Source organism: Cebus imitator, unplaced genomic scaffold (assembly GCF_001604975.1).
Source record: "Cebus imitator isolate Cc_AM_T3 unplaced genomic scaffold, Cebus_imitator-1.0 Scaffold51, whole genome shotgun sequence".
NCBI classification, from domain to species: Eukaryota; Metazoa; Chordata; class Mammalia; order Primates; family Cebidae; genus Cebus; species Cebus imitator.
Genome location: NW_016107366.1, coordinates 7,198,531 through 7,216,042, shown reverse-complemented (window position 1 = coordinate 7,216,042; position 17,512 = coordinate 7,198,531). Strand labels below are relative to the sequence as shown.

Sequence of the window (17,512 nt, the reverse complement as noted above, 5' to 3'; positions counted from 1 at the left end):
AGTAGAGACGGGGTTTCACCGTGTTGACCAGGATGGTCTCGATCTCTTGACCTCGTGATCCACCCGCCTCGGCCTCCCAAAGTGCTGGGATTACAGGCTTGAGCCACCGCGCCCGGCCTTTAAAAAACTTTTATGGAGACTTTTTGGGTGTGTACACCAGGAAGGTTTTCCTAGACATCTTAGTCTTCCATGTTACCAGAAGTAGAAGTCCTATATTCACTTTTTAGAAACAATTATTTTCTATACTAATCAGGATTCTTTTTGTTGAAAGTGACTGAAAGCCCGATGCAAACTGACTTAAATGTAGAAGAAAATATATTGGCTTCTGTTACAGAAAAGTCTGGGATGAGCTCTGGGTTCAGGTTATCCTGGACCCTGGATTCAGGATCTCAAATGATGTCATCAGGAAACTATTGATTGGTCAGGCCTGAGGCATGTAACCTTCCCAGGGGTAGGGATGTGTGTCTGTGTGTATGTGTGTCTGCATGTCTGTGTGTGTATATGCAAGTGCTTGTGTATCTTCAGCCCTCCACAAACCACATAGACTGAGAGTTGAAAAAGGTAGTCTCTTGAAAGAGAATTCAAGATGCAGTACAGTGAAGAAAGGAGGAAGGATTCTAGTCAAGTAAGACACAAAAATGTATGTATATTACGATCTCCTTGGCGTGTTCTACAGAGGATATGAGTTGATTTTTTTAAATAAAGACATTTATGTAATAACCTTAATATAAAGATAAAAGAAGATCATGAGGGACCAGGCACAATGGGTCATGCCTGTAATCCCAGAACTTTGGGAGGCTGAGGCAGGCAGATCACTTGAGATCAGGAGTTCGAGACCTGTCTGGCCAACATGGTGAAACCCCATCTCTACTAAAAATACAAAAATTAGCCAGGCATGGTGGTGAGCGCCTGTAATCCCAGCTACTTGGGAGGCTGAGGCAGGAGAATTGCTTGAACCTGGGAGGAGGAGGGTGCAGTGAGCCAAGATCCCACCACTGCACGTCAGCATGGGTAAAAAAAAATAAAAAGAAGTTCAAGACGCATTTATTGCATCCATTAATTAATTCACATCCATATAATACATAAATAAATATTCTACTAGCAGAGATTATTGTAGTACCTACCCAGTAGGGTTGTTATAAAGGCTACATGAAATAATGTGTATAAAATGCTCATATGGTGCCTCTCCTGTAGTAGTAAGCACTCAACAGGCAGTACCCCTATTACCAGGTAAAGTACAAGACATGCTGAAAATACAGAGACAAACACAGCTCAGCTTCTGCTCTTACAAAGCACATGCAATATACTAGAAACTTAAGGAAATGATTATTTAATGATGTGGCATTAAATCCAGTTCTGAGCTTCCTTTTGTCCTCAAGGCAAATTTGGAACCCTGAAGTGATACATAGCTATCTTTGTATGATCAAAGGATGCATAGATTTTTATCAGTCTGGAAAAAGAGAAAGTGTTTTTTCTGGAAGCAAACTTAGAGACGTTTCAAAAAGATATACAGACAATCTCCAATTTAAGATGGTTTGACTTATGATTTTCCAACTCTATCAGAGTACCCACGCAACCATTCTGGTTTTCACTTTTGGTACATATTCAATAAATTATATGAGACATCCAACACTTTATTATACAGTAGTTTTGTGTTAGATGATTTTGCCCAACTGTAGACTAATGGAAGTGTTCTGAGCATAATTAAGACAGGCTAGGCTAAGCTGTGATGTTCAGTAGGTTAGGCGTTAAATGCATTTTCAACTTAGAATGTTTTCAGCTTTTGATGAGTTTATTGGGCTGTAACCCCACCGTAAGTCAAGGAGCATTGGTATTGAACCTCATAAAAGAGAATGCCTTTAGGAGTTTTTTTTTTTTTTTTTTTTTGAGTTTTGGAGACAGAGTCTTACTCTGTCGCCCAGGCTGGAGTGCAGTGGCACAATCTCAGCTCATTGCAACCTCTGCCTCCCAGGTTCAAGTAATTCTGCTGCCTCAGCTCCTCTTGGGATTACAGGCACACACCACCACACCCAGCTAATTTTTATATTTTAGTAGAGACAGGGTTTCACTGTATTGCCCAGGCTGGTCTCGAACTCCTGAGCTCAGGCAATATGCCTGCCTCGGCCTCCCAAAGTGCTGGAATTACAGGCATGAGCCACTGTGCCTGGCAGGAGATGATTTCAAAAAAGAAACAGAAACTATACCAGGACAAGAAAAAGAGAAAGGGCAGAGTATTAAATTATTGCTCAATGAAGGCAATGAAGAACTAAAGAAATATGATCTAATAATTGATCTAAAATATGTTCTAAAATATGCTATGAGGAACTCAAGAAATATGATCTAATCTTTTAAAAATAATATTTCCTGTGATTATAAAAATTATTGATGTTCATTGTAGGACAATTTTAGAATGCACAAAAATATAAAAATTCAATAAGAATCAGCAGTAATCTCACTTCTTAGAGATCATCATTGATAATGTTTTGATGTATTTCTTTCTATTTATTGTTTTTGTGTGAACACACTCACATACACATTGTTGTTTCTAGAATTGGCTATTTGTAGATTTCTACCCTGCCTCTTTGATTTAATGTTATAGTGTGACCATTCTCCTTTATCATTAAGTATTCTCTAAAAAATGTTGATTTGTTGTTTTACATGGTGCCTCTGATGTAGTAAGCACTCAACAAAGGATACTGTTATTATCAGGTAAAGTTCAAGGCGTGCTGAAAATACATGGCCATGATTTATTCATGCAGTCATACTATACTATATTTTCTTCTTGTTGGACATTGAAATTATTTACAGCTTTTTGCTATTACAAATAATGTTACAAAGAAAAAAATTTAAAACAAGCCTCCTTCAGGATATTCCAATTATTTACTTAGGCAAGAAATGTTTATGTATATTGATACGAGATCAAAGAAAAGAGGAACATTTTAAAGCTCTGAATACTAAGTGAAAAACTGGCACCCAGCCTTCTTATGATTTAGATGACATGAAGAGCCCACCTAGACATTCCAGAATGGTGGCCCGAGGCCATTGGTTTTAGTGAAAACATGTTGAAAACAACAAAAAACAAAGCAGGGCTGACATATGGTTCCAACTCTGGTCAAGCAGAGAATAAATACATTTTAATCCCAAATAGTAGGGATGTGATTTCAGACTAAAGGATAGTTCTAAAGATGGGGTTTCACCATGTTGGTCAGGCTGGTCTTGAACTCCCAACCTCAGGTGATCCGCCCGCCTTGGCCTCCAAAGTGCTTGGATTACAGGCATGAGCCACCACGCCCGGCCAGGATAGTTCTTTACATTGAATGCCCCTCACTTTGAAAACCTCACTTCACCATCCTTGTTGCTTATTTCTCTTTGAACTTAGTGCGTCTTTGAAATGAAGTTTTAGCGGCATCTTAAGAAAAAAATCTTTATTTAACGTTTTACAAAAACACTTTTCATGTAGTGTAAGCAATTAATTTTTTTTTGTCTTTTTTTTTTTTTTGAGACAGGGTCTGGCCATGTCACCCAGGCTGGAGTGCAATGGTACGATCTCGGTTCACTGCAACCCCTTCACTCCCTGGCTCAAACCATCCTTCCGCCTCAGCCTCCTGAGTAGCTGGGACTATAGTTGTGTGCCACCATGTCCAGCTAATTGTTGTATTTTTGGTAGAGACAGGTTTTTGCCGTGTTGCCCAGGCTGGTCTCTAATTCCTGGGCTCAAGCAATCCTCCCACCTTGACCTCTCAAAATGCTGAGATTACGAGTGTGAGCCACCACACCCGGCCTCTCGGTTAATTCTTTCTGAGGCTCCTGGTGGGCTGCAAATCAACACAATCTAGCTTTTCTCTGCATCCTGCCTAGTAGTCAGCGGCTTAATAATCAACTCACACTTACTAATACTTTTGTAATACATACACACACGTGTTTTCCATTTGCTATAGCATGTACTTGTTGGAGGGGGGATGTTTTGGTAGATATGAGAAATAATGAGATTGGAGAGGGCGTTTGTAAGGGCCACTAAGATTGGATACATAGCTGTGGATCAGAATGGGCTTGGTGTTTGGGTATGTCCTTCACAACATTAGACCTTTTTTTCTTCTTTTTATATTAAAGTTTTATTTTGGAAAAATTTAAACCTGGAGAAAATTTGTGAGACTACCATAACAAACTTCTGTAAATCCTCCACCTAAATCCACCCATTATTGTTTTGGCCCATTTACTTATTTTTTTCCCTTTCTGTATGTCTGCTATAATATTATACACATTTGAGAGGAAGTTACAGAAAAAACAGTTCTTTACCTGTCACTACTTCAGCATGTGTTTTCAAAGAGAAAGGACATCCTCTCATGCTACTGTGATATAATATCAAATTCAGGATATTAATCCAATATTGGATGTCTATAGCTGTCCCCACCTTTATAGTGAGATTTTTTCATCCTAATTCAGTATGTAAGCAAGAATCAGGTGTGACATTTTAGTCAGCCCGTTGCGGTGCTTCTTTGGCCTCCCTCAGTTGGTAACAGTTCCTCAGCCTCTCATGGTCTCTTATGACATTGATATTTTTAAAGAGTAAAGGCCCATTGGTTTATAAAATGTGTCTCAGTTTGGGTCTGTCATATACTTTCCTTGTGATTTATTTCATGGTATGTATTACCACAAAATTTAGTGGCTTAAAATAACAATAAACACATTATTTCACATAGTTTCTATGAACTAGGAATTTAGGAGTAGCTTAGCTGGGTGGTTCTGGCTTGGAATCTCTCTTGAGATTATAGCCAAGCTGTCACTTGGAACTTTGATCCCCTGAAGGCATAATTGGGTGGGGCTGGAGGCTCTGCTTCCAAAATGGCTCATTCATGTGTCCGGAAAGATTGTACTGGCTGTTGGCAGGAAGCCTCAGTTGCTTACCACATAGACTCCTCCATAGGGCTGCTTGAGTATCCTCACAACATGGCAGCCAGCTTTCTCCAGAATGGATGGTACATTGAGGAAACAAATAGGAAACCTCAGTGTTTCATGATCTATTCTTGGAAGTCACACAGTGTTTCTCCTGCTTTTCGTGTGTGGTTTATGTATATATAAATATATATATTTATATATATATATTTGTATATTTTTATATATTTATAAATATATATATTTATATATAAATATATATTATAAATATATATATTTATGTATATATTAAATATATAGATATATATATAGATATAGATATAGATATATATTTAAAAGATGGGGTTTCACCGTGTTGGCCAGGCTGGTCTCGAACTCCTAACCTCAAGCAATCCACCCGCCTCGGCCTCCCAAAGTGCTGGGATTACCGGCGTGAGCCACCGCGCCTGGCATGTGTGGTGGTTTTAAAATATATCCACAAATTCTTTGATAGCCTCAGTCCAAGAGATGGAACCACATTCTCCTTCCCTTGATTATGGACCAGACTCCCTTCTCTGGAGCACAAAGCCTTCCGTGGGATCAGTGCTAAATTAACTACTTACATGAATTGAAAGCCTATGGTGTCTGGGGATTCGGCTTCTGGCTGGCTAGGTGCTGGTGGGGATGCCCAGTGGCTTCATGACATCAGAGCTTTCATGCTTCTAGCCTGGGCTGACCTCTTCTCAAGTGCCCAGATCAGGGCCTCCAGATGCAGCAGGGATGAGTATATAAAGCTGGCTGAGAAGAGCCAGCCCCTATCAGAGATTCTTAGATAATCCTGTTCACAGCTGAAGGGAAACTGTCCCAGTGACAGCAGAGCAAGGCCACTGCCAGGCAGCCTTGGAACTTGCTGTAGAGGTTGTCCTGGCATTAGGAAGAGGGACATGGAACTTCCAGGGAAGAGAACCCCAGGCCCCAAGAGGTAGAAGAGAAGAGAAATTGTTCTTGTCTTGGTAGGAGGAAGGGCCAGGTGGGGAGATGTGATACAGGGATCTTTAGATTCAGATGGCCCACCTGAGCCTCCTGTGGGGTAGAAGGAACAAACCAGAACCTTGCAACAAAATCCCTGGACACAGAGATCTCAAGCCCAGAACACACTAGCAGGTGCTCTGTGAACCAACCAAGTCACTCCACTTTTCTTAGCCTTTAACATGGGAGCGGTAAATGCTAACATAGGAAGTGGTTTTGAAGGTAAAGTGAAGTACTACATGTCATCAATTCAGAGGCACATTTTTTCCCATATTTCAACGTTTCTAAAATTAGCATGTGCCTTAAAAATCAGTGCATCTTACCATTATGCTAGGCAGCACTTGGCTTTTCTTCCCCCCAACTTTTAAGTTCATGGGCACCTGTGCAGGTTGTACAGGTTTGTTACATAGGTAAACATGTGCCATGGTGGTTTGCTGCACAGATCATCTCATTACCTAGGTATTAAACCCAGCATGCATTCGCTATTCTTCCTGATGTTCTTCCTCGTCCCACCCCCACCCCTGACAGGCTCCAGTGTGTGTTGTCCTCCTCCATATATCCATGTGTTCTCATAATTCAGCCCTCACTTATGAGTGAGAACATGTGGTATTTGGTTTTCTGTTCTTGCAGTAGTTTGCTGAGGATGATGGCTTCCAGCTCTATCCATGTCCCTGCAAAGGACATTATCTCATTCCTTTTTATGGCTGCCTAGCATTCCATTGTATATATGTACCACATTTTCCTTATCCAGTCTATCATTGATAGGCATTTAGGTTGATTTCATGTCTTTGCTATTGTGAATAGTACTGCAGTGAACGTACGTGTGCATGTATCTTTATAATAGAATGATTTATATTCCTTTGGGTTTATACCCAGTAATGGGATTGCTGGGTCAAATGGTATTTCTGCCTCTAGGTCTTTGACGAATTGCGACACTGCCTTCCACAATGGTTGAACTAATTTACACACCTACCAACAGTGTAAAAGCATTCCTCTTTCTCCACAACCTCGCCAGCATCTGTTGTTTTTTGACTTTTTAATAATGGCCATTTTGACTCTTCTTATTGGTTCATTAAAGAATGTTGTGTCTTCCAACCCAGGGCTGCTTAACTTTGTTGAATTACTGTAGACTGGAGCACTAAGGTCACTTCTAAGGTATGACAAATAAACTATGCTTATTAAAAAAAAGAGTCCTTACCTGTGAGAGACACATACTGAACTATTTTTGGATGCTACAATATACTGGATTTTCTTTAGAAAGAATCTGGGGCAGAGGGAGTGGTGTTGACATAGATGAATCAAGATAGATTGACAATGAGTTGAGAATTGTTGTCACTAGGCAAAGGGTACCCAGCAGTTTTTTATTTGTTCTACTTTTTTTTTTTTGAGATAGAGTCTTGATCTGTTGTCCAGGCTGGCGTGCAGTGGCACAATCTTGGCTCACTGCCACATGTACCTCCTGGGATTCAAGTGATTCTCATGCTTCAGCCTCCCGAGTAGCTGGGATTACAGGCACATGCCACCACATCTGACTAATTTTTGTATTTTTAGTAGAGATGGGGTTTCACCATGTTGATCAGGTTGGTCTCGAACTCTTGGCCTCAAGTGATCCACCTGCCTCAGCCTCTGAAAGTGCTGAGATTACACGCGTGAGTGATTGCACCTGGCCTTGTTCTGCTTTTTTAATGTTGAAAATTCTTTTTTTTTTTTTTTGAGACAGAGTTTCACTCTTGTTACCCAGGCTGGAGTGCAATGGCGTGATCTCTGCTCTCCGCAACCTCCGCCTCCTGGGTTCAGGCAATTCTCCTGCCTCAGCCTCCCGAGTAGCTGGGACTACAGGCACGCGCCACCATGCCCAGCTAATTTTTGTATTTTTAGTAGAGACAGGGTTTCACCATGTTGACCAGGATGGTCTCGATCTCTTGACCTTGTGATCTGCCCGCCTCAGCCTTCCAAAGTGCTGGGATTATAGGTGTGAGCTACCCCGCCGGCCTAATAGTAAAATAAAAGAGGAAAAAACAAATACTTTTGTATGCTAAGGGCTCTTCCCTGACTTTTCCTGGGGCTGGGTCCCTCATCATTCAAGTCATCCTAAATGCCTAAATGTCACCTCTTCCGAGCGCCCCTCCCAGCTCACCTGCCCTGTAGTGGCTCTCCTTCCCTTTCCCCACTCCTCTTTTGTTCACTTTTTTTTTAGATGAAATCTTGCTCTGTTGCCCAGACTGGAGTGTAGTGGTGCAATCTTGGCTCACTGCAACCTCTGCCTTCCGGGTTTAAGCCATTCTCTGCCTCTGCCTCCCAAACAGCTGGGATTATAGGTGTGTGCTACTGCACCCAGCTAATTTTTGTATTTTTGTAGAGATAGGGTTTCACCATCTTGGCCAGGCCAGTCTTGAACTCTTGACCTTAAGATCTACCTGCCTCGGCCTCCCAAAGTGCTGGGATTACAGGCATGAGCCACTGCACCTGGCCCTCTTTTTCACTTTCATAGTTTCAAAGTTGTTCTTTTTTATTACCCTCCTTTCCATTTTCCATAGCCCGATCACTTTTTGTTTACTTGATTATTGTCCCCCTGAATGTGAGCTCCATGGGAGCAGGGGCCGGGCCTATCTGGCACGCAGTGGGTGCTCAGGAAGTGTTTGGTGACTGACTAATAAAGGGCCGAGTGGCACAATGCTGGTTTGTGGTAGACAGCAGATGTCACTTTCCCTCTTACTCCTGCCTGGTTTGGCATCTTTTCTCCTGTCCTCTTCGATCTGTCACTGAGCTTGTCTGGGGAAGGCCTTGTCTTAGCTATCCAGGGACCCTGGCTGCTCTCCAGCATTTAACCCCCTTCTTGAATATCTAGCTGATCCCTTGATCTAGCCTTTGGCCAGCCCCCAGCATGCAAACTCTGGTCCTTCTGGTATCCCCATGGTGTCCCTCTCGCACCTTGCCCTTAGCTACTTCCCACTGATGGTCTCCAGGCACTGCCCCTTAGCCAGTCCTGTGACACTGGGAATTTGTCATCAGCCACTCAGGATAGAATTCTGTGTCAACCAGGCAACCTTCAGCTCAAAGTGACAGCAAATTGCTAAACAAAGAGGGAGCTTATTGGTTCTCATCACTGCTAGTCAGGCCCACTGCTGCAGCTGAGTGGGCTCAGCCCCACCCTGCCACGAGGCTGCCACATCTTGCAGGACAGGTGGCAGCAGGGATACTGGGGAGGTAACTAGTGTCCTCTACAGAGTCCTTCCTGGAATGTTCATAGGTCTTCGCCACAATTCTAGTTTATGTATTCAGGACACCACCTTTGCTAAGCCTTTATAGTATTGGATGTTGGAAGAAGGTAGGGAGTGGTACAGTGATACATGAGTACCCAAAATCCTGAGTGGCGCATGCTGAGATGGAGGTGGGCCAGGTGCTGGAGGAGCCCTGAGGAGCCAGCAACTGCCTGAGGTAGGTGGTCCCAGGCAGTTCACAGATAACAGGCCTCAGCTGTTGTTGAAAGAGGACAAGGAGTTTGCCAAGTAGAGAAGGGAGGAAGGGCATTCCCGGCAGAGGGAACGGTCTGAGCCAAGGCCTGGGAGTGGGATTGGGGCCGAGTGAACGGAGAGGAGGGCGATGGGGAAGGAAGAAGTGCTGGTTTCCTTCCTGCTGATTCTGCCTGGTTTGTATGTCGCTCAAATCAAAAAGTTGCTTTACAGCTTAAAACAGTATCCCACAGTAAAAGCTAGGTAGGGGTCATGGTTAGGACCTTTCTTGGAATCTGCTGGGGCTCCTAATGTCACAAGGGGAGCTCTGGAAGACCCTTCAGCGGATTATGTTCCCTTCCCTAGGGGACCATGACCTATGTCCCCTTTGTCGCTCCCTCCCCAGTGCCAGCCTGGGCTGGGTTCTCAGTTCCTGAAGTTGCGCTGTATTTGCAGGTGCAAAGAGAAGAAATATGATTATGATAATTTGCCCAGGACATCTGTTATCATAGCATTTTATAATGAAGCCTGGTCAACTCTCCTTCGGACAGTTTACAGTGTCCTTGAGACATCCCCGGATATCCTGCTGGAAGAAGTGATCCTTGTAGATGACTACAGTGATAGAGGTGAGTCCCTCTGTCTCTCTCTAGCTCTGGGAAGAGCCTGTCCTTCCGTGACAGTGTCTGGGAGGTGAGAGTGGGATGCAGAGGGCTAGAGTAGGCCCAGTAAGGATCAGCTTCCTGTGTCCCCCTGCACCCAAAGACCTCAGGGATAGCAGCCCAGAAACAGCAGGTGCGGAAACTAAAAGAAGCGGGGCATTCTCTGGGTGTTTTCTGGGACCAACCATTGGCCAGTGGAGGTGATGTAGGAGGTGGGGTTGCAGAATGGTCGGGGTCAGATCTGGTAGGGCCTTGGAGGCCACCACAGGGGGTTGAGGCTTACGTGTGAGCTTGATGGGGAGCTGTGGGGACAGCAAGGTCCAGGTCCATCGGAGATCACTGAGCCTGCTGTGTGGGGAATGGCTGATGGCAGGGGAGGGGCTGGGTGAGGATGGAGGCAGGGAAGGGTGGAGGGGCTTCTGTGGTGCCCACATGCAGCAGAGCCTTGGCTTGGCCGGGACTGGTGGTGCTGACGGAGTAACATCAGCCCATGAATCCTTGGGGCCTAGCTGAAGTGGGAGCAGCTAAGCTGAACCAAGGGCAAGTGTGAAGGCTGTAACAGTAGGTAGAGCTGTGGGCTTGGTCGCTACGGCCTGTCTCAAAGGGAAGCAACCCCTGCTGATGGGGCATCTGCTGCCTCAGACACTGCACTTGCTTTGACTTCAAAACTGGCCTCTGTGTATTCTAATAGGTATGTACATTTTTTCACAGACTCAATAGTGATTCACATGAGATAGAAATAGACTTCTCACATCATGGATATGGTATGCTAGTCTAGGATGGATGTGGTGGCTTCTTGATGGATGGGGCCTCAGCTCCTTCTGTGCCTGTTCCCACCTTCTCTAGAGTGCTCTGCTGCCTTTGTCCTCATGGACTGGGCTGGTTTTTCACCTCCTACTCACTCTGGTCAACCAGAAGGTGAAAGTGGAAGGAGAGCCACACCCTTTCTCTTGAGGGCACTGCTTGGAAGTTCTCTGCACATTCCGTTGAGCAGATTGTGGTTGCCTGGCCATGTAGCTGCAAGGGAGGCCAGGAGCTGTGGCCTTTATCCTGCTGGCTGTGTGCCCAGTTACAGGTCACAGGGAGAATGGGCTTAGGGCACAAGCAGCAGAGTCTGTGACGGTGTCTGTGACAGGCTGGGGTTTGGTGCTGACTATAGCCTAGTAGGTGCTGGGTTCTGGAGTCAGGGCACCTGGGGCTGAGGCAAGCTTTCCCATGATGCAGCCGTGGTGCATTGGGGGAGTTGCTTGTTTTATCTGGGCCTCAGTTTCTCACCTGTGAATGGGTCTGTCTGCACCTACCTCAAGAGAATTATAGTGAGGAATAAATGGGATCATGTATAGGACAGAACCTCGTGTATCAGCTGGCACATAGTAGGTGCTCATTTACATTTCCTTTTTCCCTTTCCTCCCAGGGTTGTTTTAAATCTCTCTGTGTAGACACTGGTTCTGGACCACGCTGCATGGGCCCGAATCCCCCTCCATCACCTCGCGACTATACAGCTTTGAGCAATGACCTTAACCAATTTCAGCCTTGGCTTCAGCCTTATAAAATAGCTTCTACCTTGTAGCATCATCGTGAGCATTGAATGAGATGAGGAGGGTGATGTGCTGGGTAGGCGCTTGGCATTTATAAGCTCTTGTTAGATGATAACTTCTATTTTTATAATGTTTAAAAAGTTGCGACATAAAAAAAACAGCATTTCACAAATATATTAATCTAAAGGCAAAGAGCAGACGATTTATTTTATCATTATGAGATTAAATAGCTCCTCAGCCGGCAGGAATACCATATGAATTCCTCTGACACATCTCAATTCTCTCATAAAAATGTGAGGCAGTGTGGACCAAGCTTCCCTTCCTGCCATCGTGGGAACTTGGGAAAACAGGTGCAATGCCCCGCTTGAACCTGTAGTGAGCTAGGAAGTCCTGCCCTGCCTCCCCTCCCCACCATTTCTGCAGTGTCATTGTGAGCTTGATGAAAGGGTGTCAGGCCCTCCCAGATGCAGAGAGACAGTTCAGGCAGACATAAAATTAACACTGACAAGATCCATCATGAATGCAGGCCAGCCACACATGCACTCATGGGGTCACTGGGTACTCTAGCTAATTAGCTTTGCTTGCAAAGTTACTTCCCTTATTCCTGCCATCAACTCATTTGCAGTTATAATTTGGATTTTTTTTAAAAATTGGCTGGGCTCAGTGGCTCATGCCTGTAATCTCAGCACTTTGGGAGGCCAAGGTGGGAGGATTGCTTGAGCCCAGGAATTTGAGACCAGCCTGGGCAGCGTAGGAGGACCCTATCTCTACAAAAAATTTTAAAAGTAGCTAGGTGTGGTGTGCACATTTGTAGTCTCAGCTACTTGGGAGGCCAAGGTGGGAGGATCGCTTGAGCCCAAGAGGTTGAGGCTGCAGTGAGCCGTGATTGTGCCATTGCCACTCTAGCCTGGGTGACAGAGTGAGACCCTGTCTCAAAAAAAAAAAAATCAACCAATGAATGCTTTTATTTATTGATTTATTTAGACGGGCTTTCACTCTGGGAGCTGCTCTGGGCAGCAGTGTTAGCTTGTAGAATTTGGAGCTGGATTCCCCTCATGGCCTCAGTGCCCTCATCTGTGAAATGGGGTAAGACTAGTACCTGCCTCAGAGGATTGTTATGAGGATCAGATGCGATATCTGGAAATCACCTAAGTAGTATTTGGCATAGCAGGTCTTCTTTAGTTTTGGCTATTATTGTTGTTACTACTACTGTATAAACTGTAAAGTACTACTGAGAAAATTTCTATTAGCATAATTACTATTTTTTTTAAATTTGAGATGGAGCCCCACTCTGTCATCAGGCTGGAGTGCAGTGGCGTGATCTTGGCTCACGGCAACCTCCGCCTCCCCAGTTCAAACAATTCTCCTTCCTCAGCCTCCTGAGTAAGCTGGGACTACAGGCACACGCCACCATGCCCAGCTAATTTTTATATTTTTAGTAGGGATGGGGTTTTACCATGTTGGTCAGGATGGTCTTGATCTCTTGACCTTGAGATCCACCTGCCTTGGCCCCCCATAGTGCTGAGAGGTATGAGCCACTGCGCCCAGCCATAATTACTGTTTTTATAAAAATTGTGGTTAGGTGATTCATGTGTTTTTTGGTTTTTAAATGCTCACGAGTCAAAACTATAAAGCATTTTTTGTAACAACTTTATTGAAATCTATTCAGATACCATTCAGTTCACCTATTTGAAGTGTATGATTCCACATGCATGTTTTTTGATGGGGAGCAAATGGTGGTTCTGGAATTCCTCCCCCAGCCTCCTCCTGGCCTTCAGAGCACTTCCAACCTTCGTTCTGGGTGAGATGAGGATGTCCCAGGTGGCAGAGCAAAGGAGGCTTCTGTCTATTTCATCTTCTGTTTGGGACAGGGAGGCCCAGAAGGCCCTGGCTTGGGATGAAACACTCCTTCAAGAGTGTCATGGTGGCCAGGCGTAGTGGCTGATGCCTGTAATCCCAGCACTTTTGGAGGCCAAGGCAGGTGGATCATGAGGTCAAGAGATTGAGACCATCCTTGCCAACATGGTGAAATCCCATCTTTACTAAAAATAAAAAATTAGCTGGGAGTGGTGATACGTGCCTTTACTCTCAGCTATTCGGGAGGCTGAGGCAGAAGAATCACTTGAACCTGGGAGGCGGAGGTTGCAGTGAGCTGAGATTGCTCCACTGCGCACCAGTCTGGTGACAGAGGGAGACTCCATCTCAAAAAGAAAAAAAAAAAAAATAGAATGTTATGGTGACCCCTGTTGCTTTGTTTGCCTCCCTAGAGCACCTGAAGGAGCGCTTGGCCAATGAGCTTTCGGGCCTGCCCAAAGTGCGCCTGATCCGTGCCAACAAGAGAGAGGGCCTGGTGCGAGCCCGGCTCCTGGGGGCATCTGCGGCAAGGGGTGATGTTCTGACCTTCCTGGACTGTCACTGTGAGTGCCACGAGGGGTGGCTGGAGCCGCTGCTGCAGAGGTGCGTGAGCCACCCGTCAGGGGAGAGACAGCACATTTCCTGGTGTAGGTAGCATGAGGGACAGACTCATCATGTTGCTTGAGAGTTATCAGATTGCCTGGGCTCAGCTGTTCCTTGGGCCCTGTTCTCAAGGCCACCCTCCCCCCTTCCCCCCTTAAAAAGCCACCATCTGCTGGGGCCTGATTTTTGTTCCCTTCTGTCTCTTTCCTGCCCATGCTCTGCCTTATCACTCTGCCCTTTCTGTTTCTGCGTCATGGAAGTCAGGAGCTGGGCTGGCCAACCAGGAGCTCCCAGGTGGGAGAGGAAGGTGGGGATGTTGGCTTAGCCTCCCTTCTGTGGAGCAGGCAAAGGGCTGGAGGCACAGGGTCTCTGCAGCTGGGAAACTGCTTTCCCGCAGACCTCAACACTGTGGCTGTTAGGGTTGTCTGGAAGAGCTAGGGACCCACTTGCCTTCCTTCCCGGGTGTGACCCAGCTGCCCCCTGCCCTGCCACTTCCTGCTGTCCTGGTTCCTTGTCAGCTGTGGGTCATATAGCCATCTCTTTCTCCTCCTCAGCGCCAATAGCTTCCCCAGCAGCAGACTCGCGGCTCTTCTGGCCTGTGATGGAGACGGAGACTATTTAGAACACAGTGGTCGAGTGTTCCCCCTCCTCCATTCTCCCACTGCACTCATAGATGGCCACCTCTAGGCTGATCTGAAGTCACGGGGAGAGGACGTTTCTTTCTCTTCAGCTGATGGATTAATGCTTCTAGAATTACTCTTCATTCCACCCTTTAGACACGGGCCCGCCCTCTTCTTGCTGCATGCCTGTAGATGAGGGGATTTTCCACCTCGGTTGTCCATTAGAAATACCTGGGGAATTTTAAAATGTATTTTTTTAATTTTTGATTTTTCTGTGTAAATAAGAGGTGTCATAATGTTGTGGAGAGAACAGTTGAAACCAAACCTGCAAAAGGAGCATTTTTCACTATGTGTAATATTTCAACAGCAATACAAATTAAAAGAAAAAAAATAGCAGTTGTTTCAGATTCTCTGCCAGCCAACTTACATTTTCCCAGGAAATCCTCACATGAACATAATCCTCTAAGTGGTTATTATTATTCCATTGTTACCACTGAGGCAGTAGGCTCCGAGGTTAGGTGACTTGGCTAATGTCACACAGCAAATAAATAGCAGGATTAGAATTTGTATTCTAATTCCAAGGCTGACCCTTTGGTCTGGGTGCACCTTTGTTCTTAGGGAGATAAGTATTTCTTGATGTTAGGATGTTTCATTGTGATTAAACCTCTTGCACTTCTGAGAAATTGAAATCATAGAGTGTTTGGTCAGAATGTCCGTAGACAGAATCAGAGCATATTAAACTCACGGGACTTTTTGTTGTAAAGCCCTCCCTGGCCCTCAGCATCCCCCGATGGCGTCACCTGCCTCTTCCCTCTTACTGGAAGGAAGTAAGAGGCATTCTTCCCTCTTACTGGAAGGAAGACGAATTCACACTTGAATTTCCCAATTATCTTCCTGCTGCCGTCTACATAGGAGGGACGGATGGATGTCTTGGATGCTTTCAGGATTCATGAAGAGGAGTCAGCAGTGGTGTGCCCTGTGATTGATGTGATTGACTGGAACACCTTTGAATACCTGGGGAACTCTGGGGAGCCCCAGATCGGTGGTTTCGACTGGAGGCTGGTGTTCACGTGGCACACAGTTCCTGAGAGGGAGAGGATACGGATGCGCTCCCCTGTTGATGTCATCAGGTCAGTAGCTGACTTCCGAGTGACTTGCTTTTTCAAGCATGCCTTGTTGCATCTGGCTGACCTGACAGCGGAGACCCTGGGGTGCACGGTCAGCTGTCAGCTTAACTACCTCCCCTCTTCCCACTTTTTTGCCCAGAATATTTATTTTTATAAGCATGTCTGCTACATACATCACTTTTATATCAGTATATTTTATTTATTTAATTTTTAAATTGTGGTAAAATATGCATCATATTGACCATTTTAACCATTTTAAAGTATGTAGTTTTAGACTGAGCATGGTGGCTCATGCCTATAATCCCAGTACTTTGGGAAGCCAAGGTGGGAGGACTGCTTGGGCCCAGGAGTTTGAGACCAGCCTGGGCAACATAGCAACGGTTATGCTCTCAATATTCTCTTTCCCTATTATTATTATTTTGAGTTGGAGTCTAGCTGTGTTGCCCAGTCTGGAGTATAGTGGTGTGATTTCTGCTTACTGCAACCTCTGCCTCCTGGGTTCAAGTGATTCTCCTGCCTCAGCCTCCTGAGTAGCTGGGATTACAGGTGCCCGCCACCATACCTGGTCTTTTATAAAAATATTTTTAAAAATTTTTATTTTTTTTTATTTTATTTATTTATTTATTTATTTTTTTGAGACAGAGTTTCGCTCATTACCCAGGCTGGAGTGCAATGGCACGATCTCGGCTCACCGCAACCTCCGCCTCCTGGGTTCAGGCAATTCTCCTGCCTCAGCCTCCTGAGTAGCTGGGATTACAGGCACGCACCACCATGCCCAACTAATGTTTTGTATTTTTAGTAGAGACGGGGTTTCACCATGTTGACCAGGATGTCTTGATCTCTTGACCTCGTGATCCACCCGCCTTGGCCTCCCAAAGTGCTGGGATTACAGGCTTGAGCCACCGCGCCCGGCCAAAAATTTTTATATTTTTTTAGTAGTTGTTTAGGGTTTTGCCATACTGTCCAGGCTGGTCTCGAACTCCTGACCTCAGGAGATCTGCCTACCTCAGCCTCCCAAAGTGCTGGGATTATAGGCATGAGCCACCACTCCCGGCCCTTTCCCTATTTCTGAATTCATCCTTTTTGCCTGTGCAACTCTGGGATATGCTGACCTTACAGTGTTCTGCTGTGTAGGATGGAAGCTGTGGGCCATTTCTGAAGTCAGTGCTGGTTTCCAGATAAACTTGGTGGAGGTAGGGGGAAACAAGACCAGCGGAAGAAGCAGCCTGAGGCTGGCGGGCTGGGTCTTGGTGGGGGAAACTGCTCAAGCAGGAGAAGACCTGGCCCTTGGGGCACTTTGAGATGCCAGAGTTGCCTTTAGGGTCTTCTGCGTACTGGTCTCCCAGTGGCCTTTGTGAGTGCCTGCCTTCTGAGATCACACGTCCTCACATGACCATGGCCTGCAGCCTGCCTTCCTCCCCGAGCCTGGTCTCTTACTTCTCTCTTCTCCTTGCTCTCTGTGCTTCTAAATGCCCCTGGGTTTCTCCCACCCTTAAGCCTTTGCTCATGCCAGAGAACCATTCCATTTCCATTCTTCTCCTTGGCTAACTGTCCTTTGTCCTGCAAACCTTGCCTCCTCCAAGGAACCTGGAATCTGGAAACCAGCACTGACTTCAGAAATGGCCCACAGCTTCCAACCTACCCTCTTGCCCCTGCCCTCCTCAGTGTTCCCCCAGGGACCTGGCTGACCTTAGTGAACATATTTAGCACACACAGAGTACTTGTCTGCTGAGAAGCCTGGAAGCCACCTCAAGGCAG

General features: G+C 45.5%; 1 protein-coding gene across 1 annotated transcript in view; it reads left to right on the top strand.

Annotated features, from left to right (window-relative positions):
• The window catches only part of GALNT12 (polypeptide N-acetylgalactosaminyltransferase 12), a 45,437-nt gene that overhangs the window by 6,785 nt on the left and 21,140 nt on the right, over window positions 1-17,512 (top strand). The window contains exons 2-4 of the mRNA XM_017527824.2: window positions 9,810-9,979; window positions 13,818-14,007; window positions 15,572-15,757. Coding sequence (XP_017383313.1) covers window positions 9,810-9,979; window positions 13,818-14,007; window positions 15,572-15,757 — 546 coding nt within the window. The remainder of the gene's footprint in view (window positions 1-9,809; window positions 9,980-13,817; window positions 14,008-15,571; window positions 15,758-17,512) is intronic.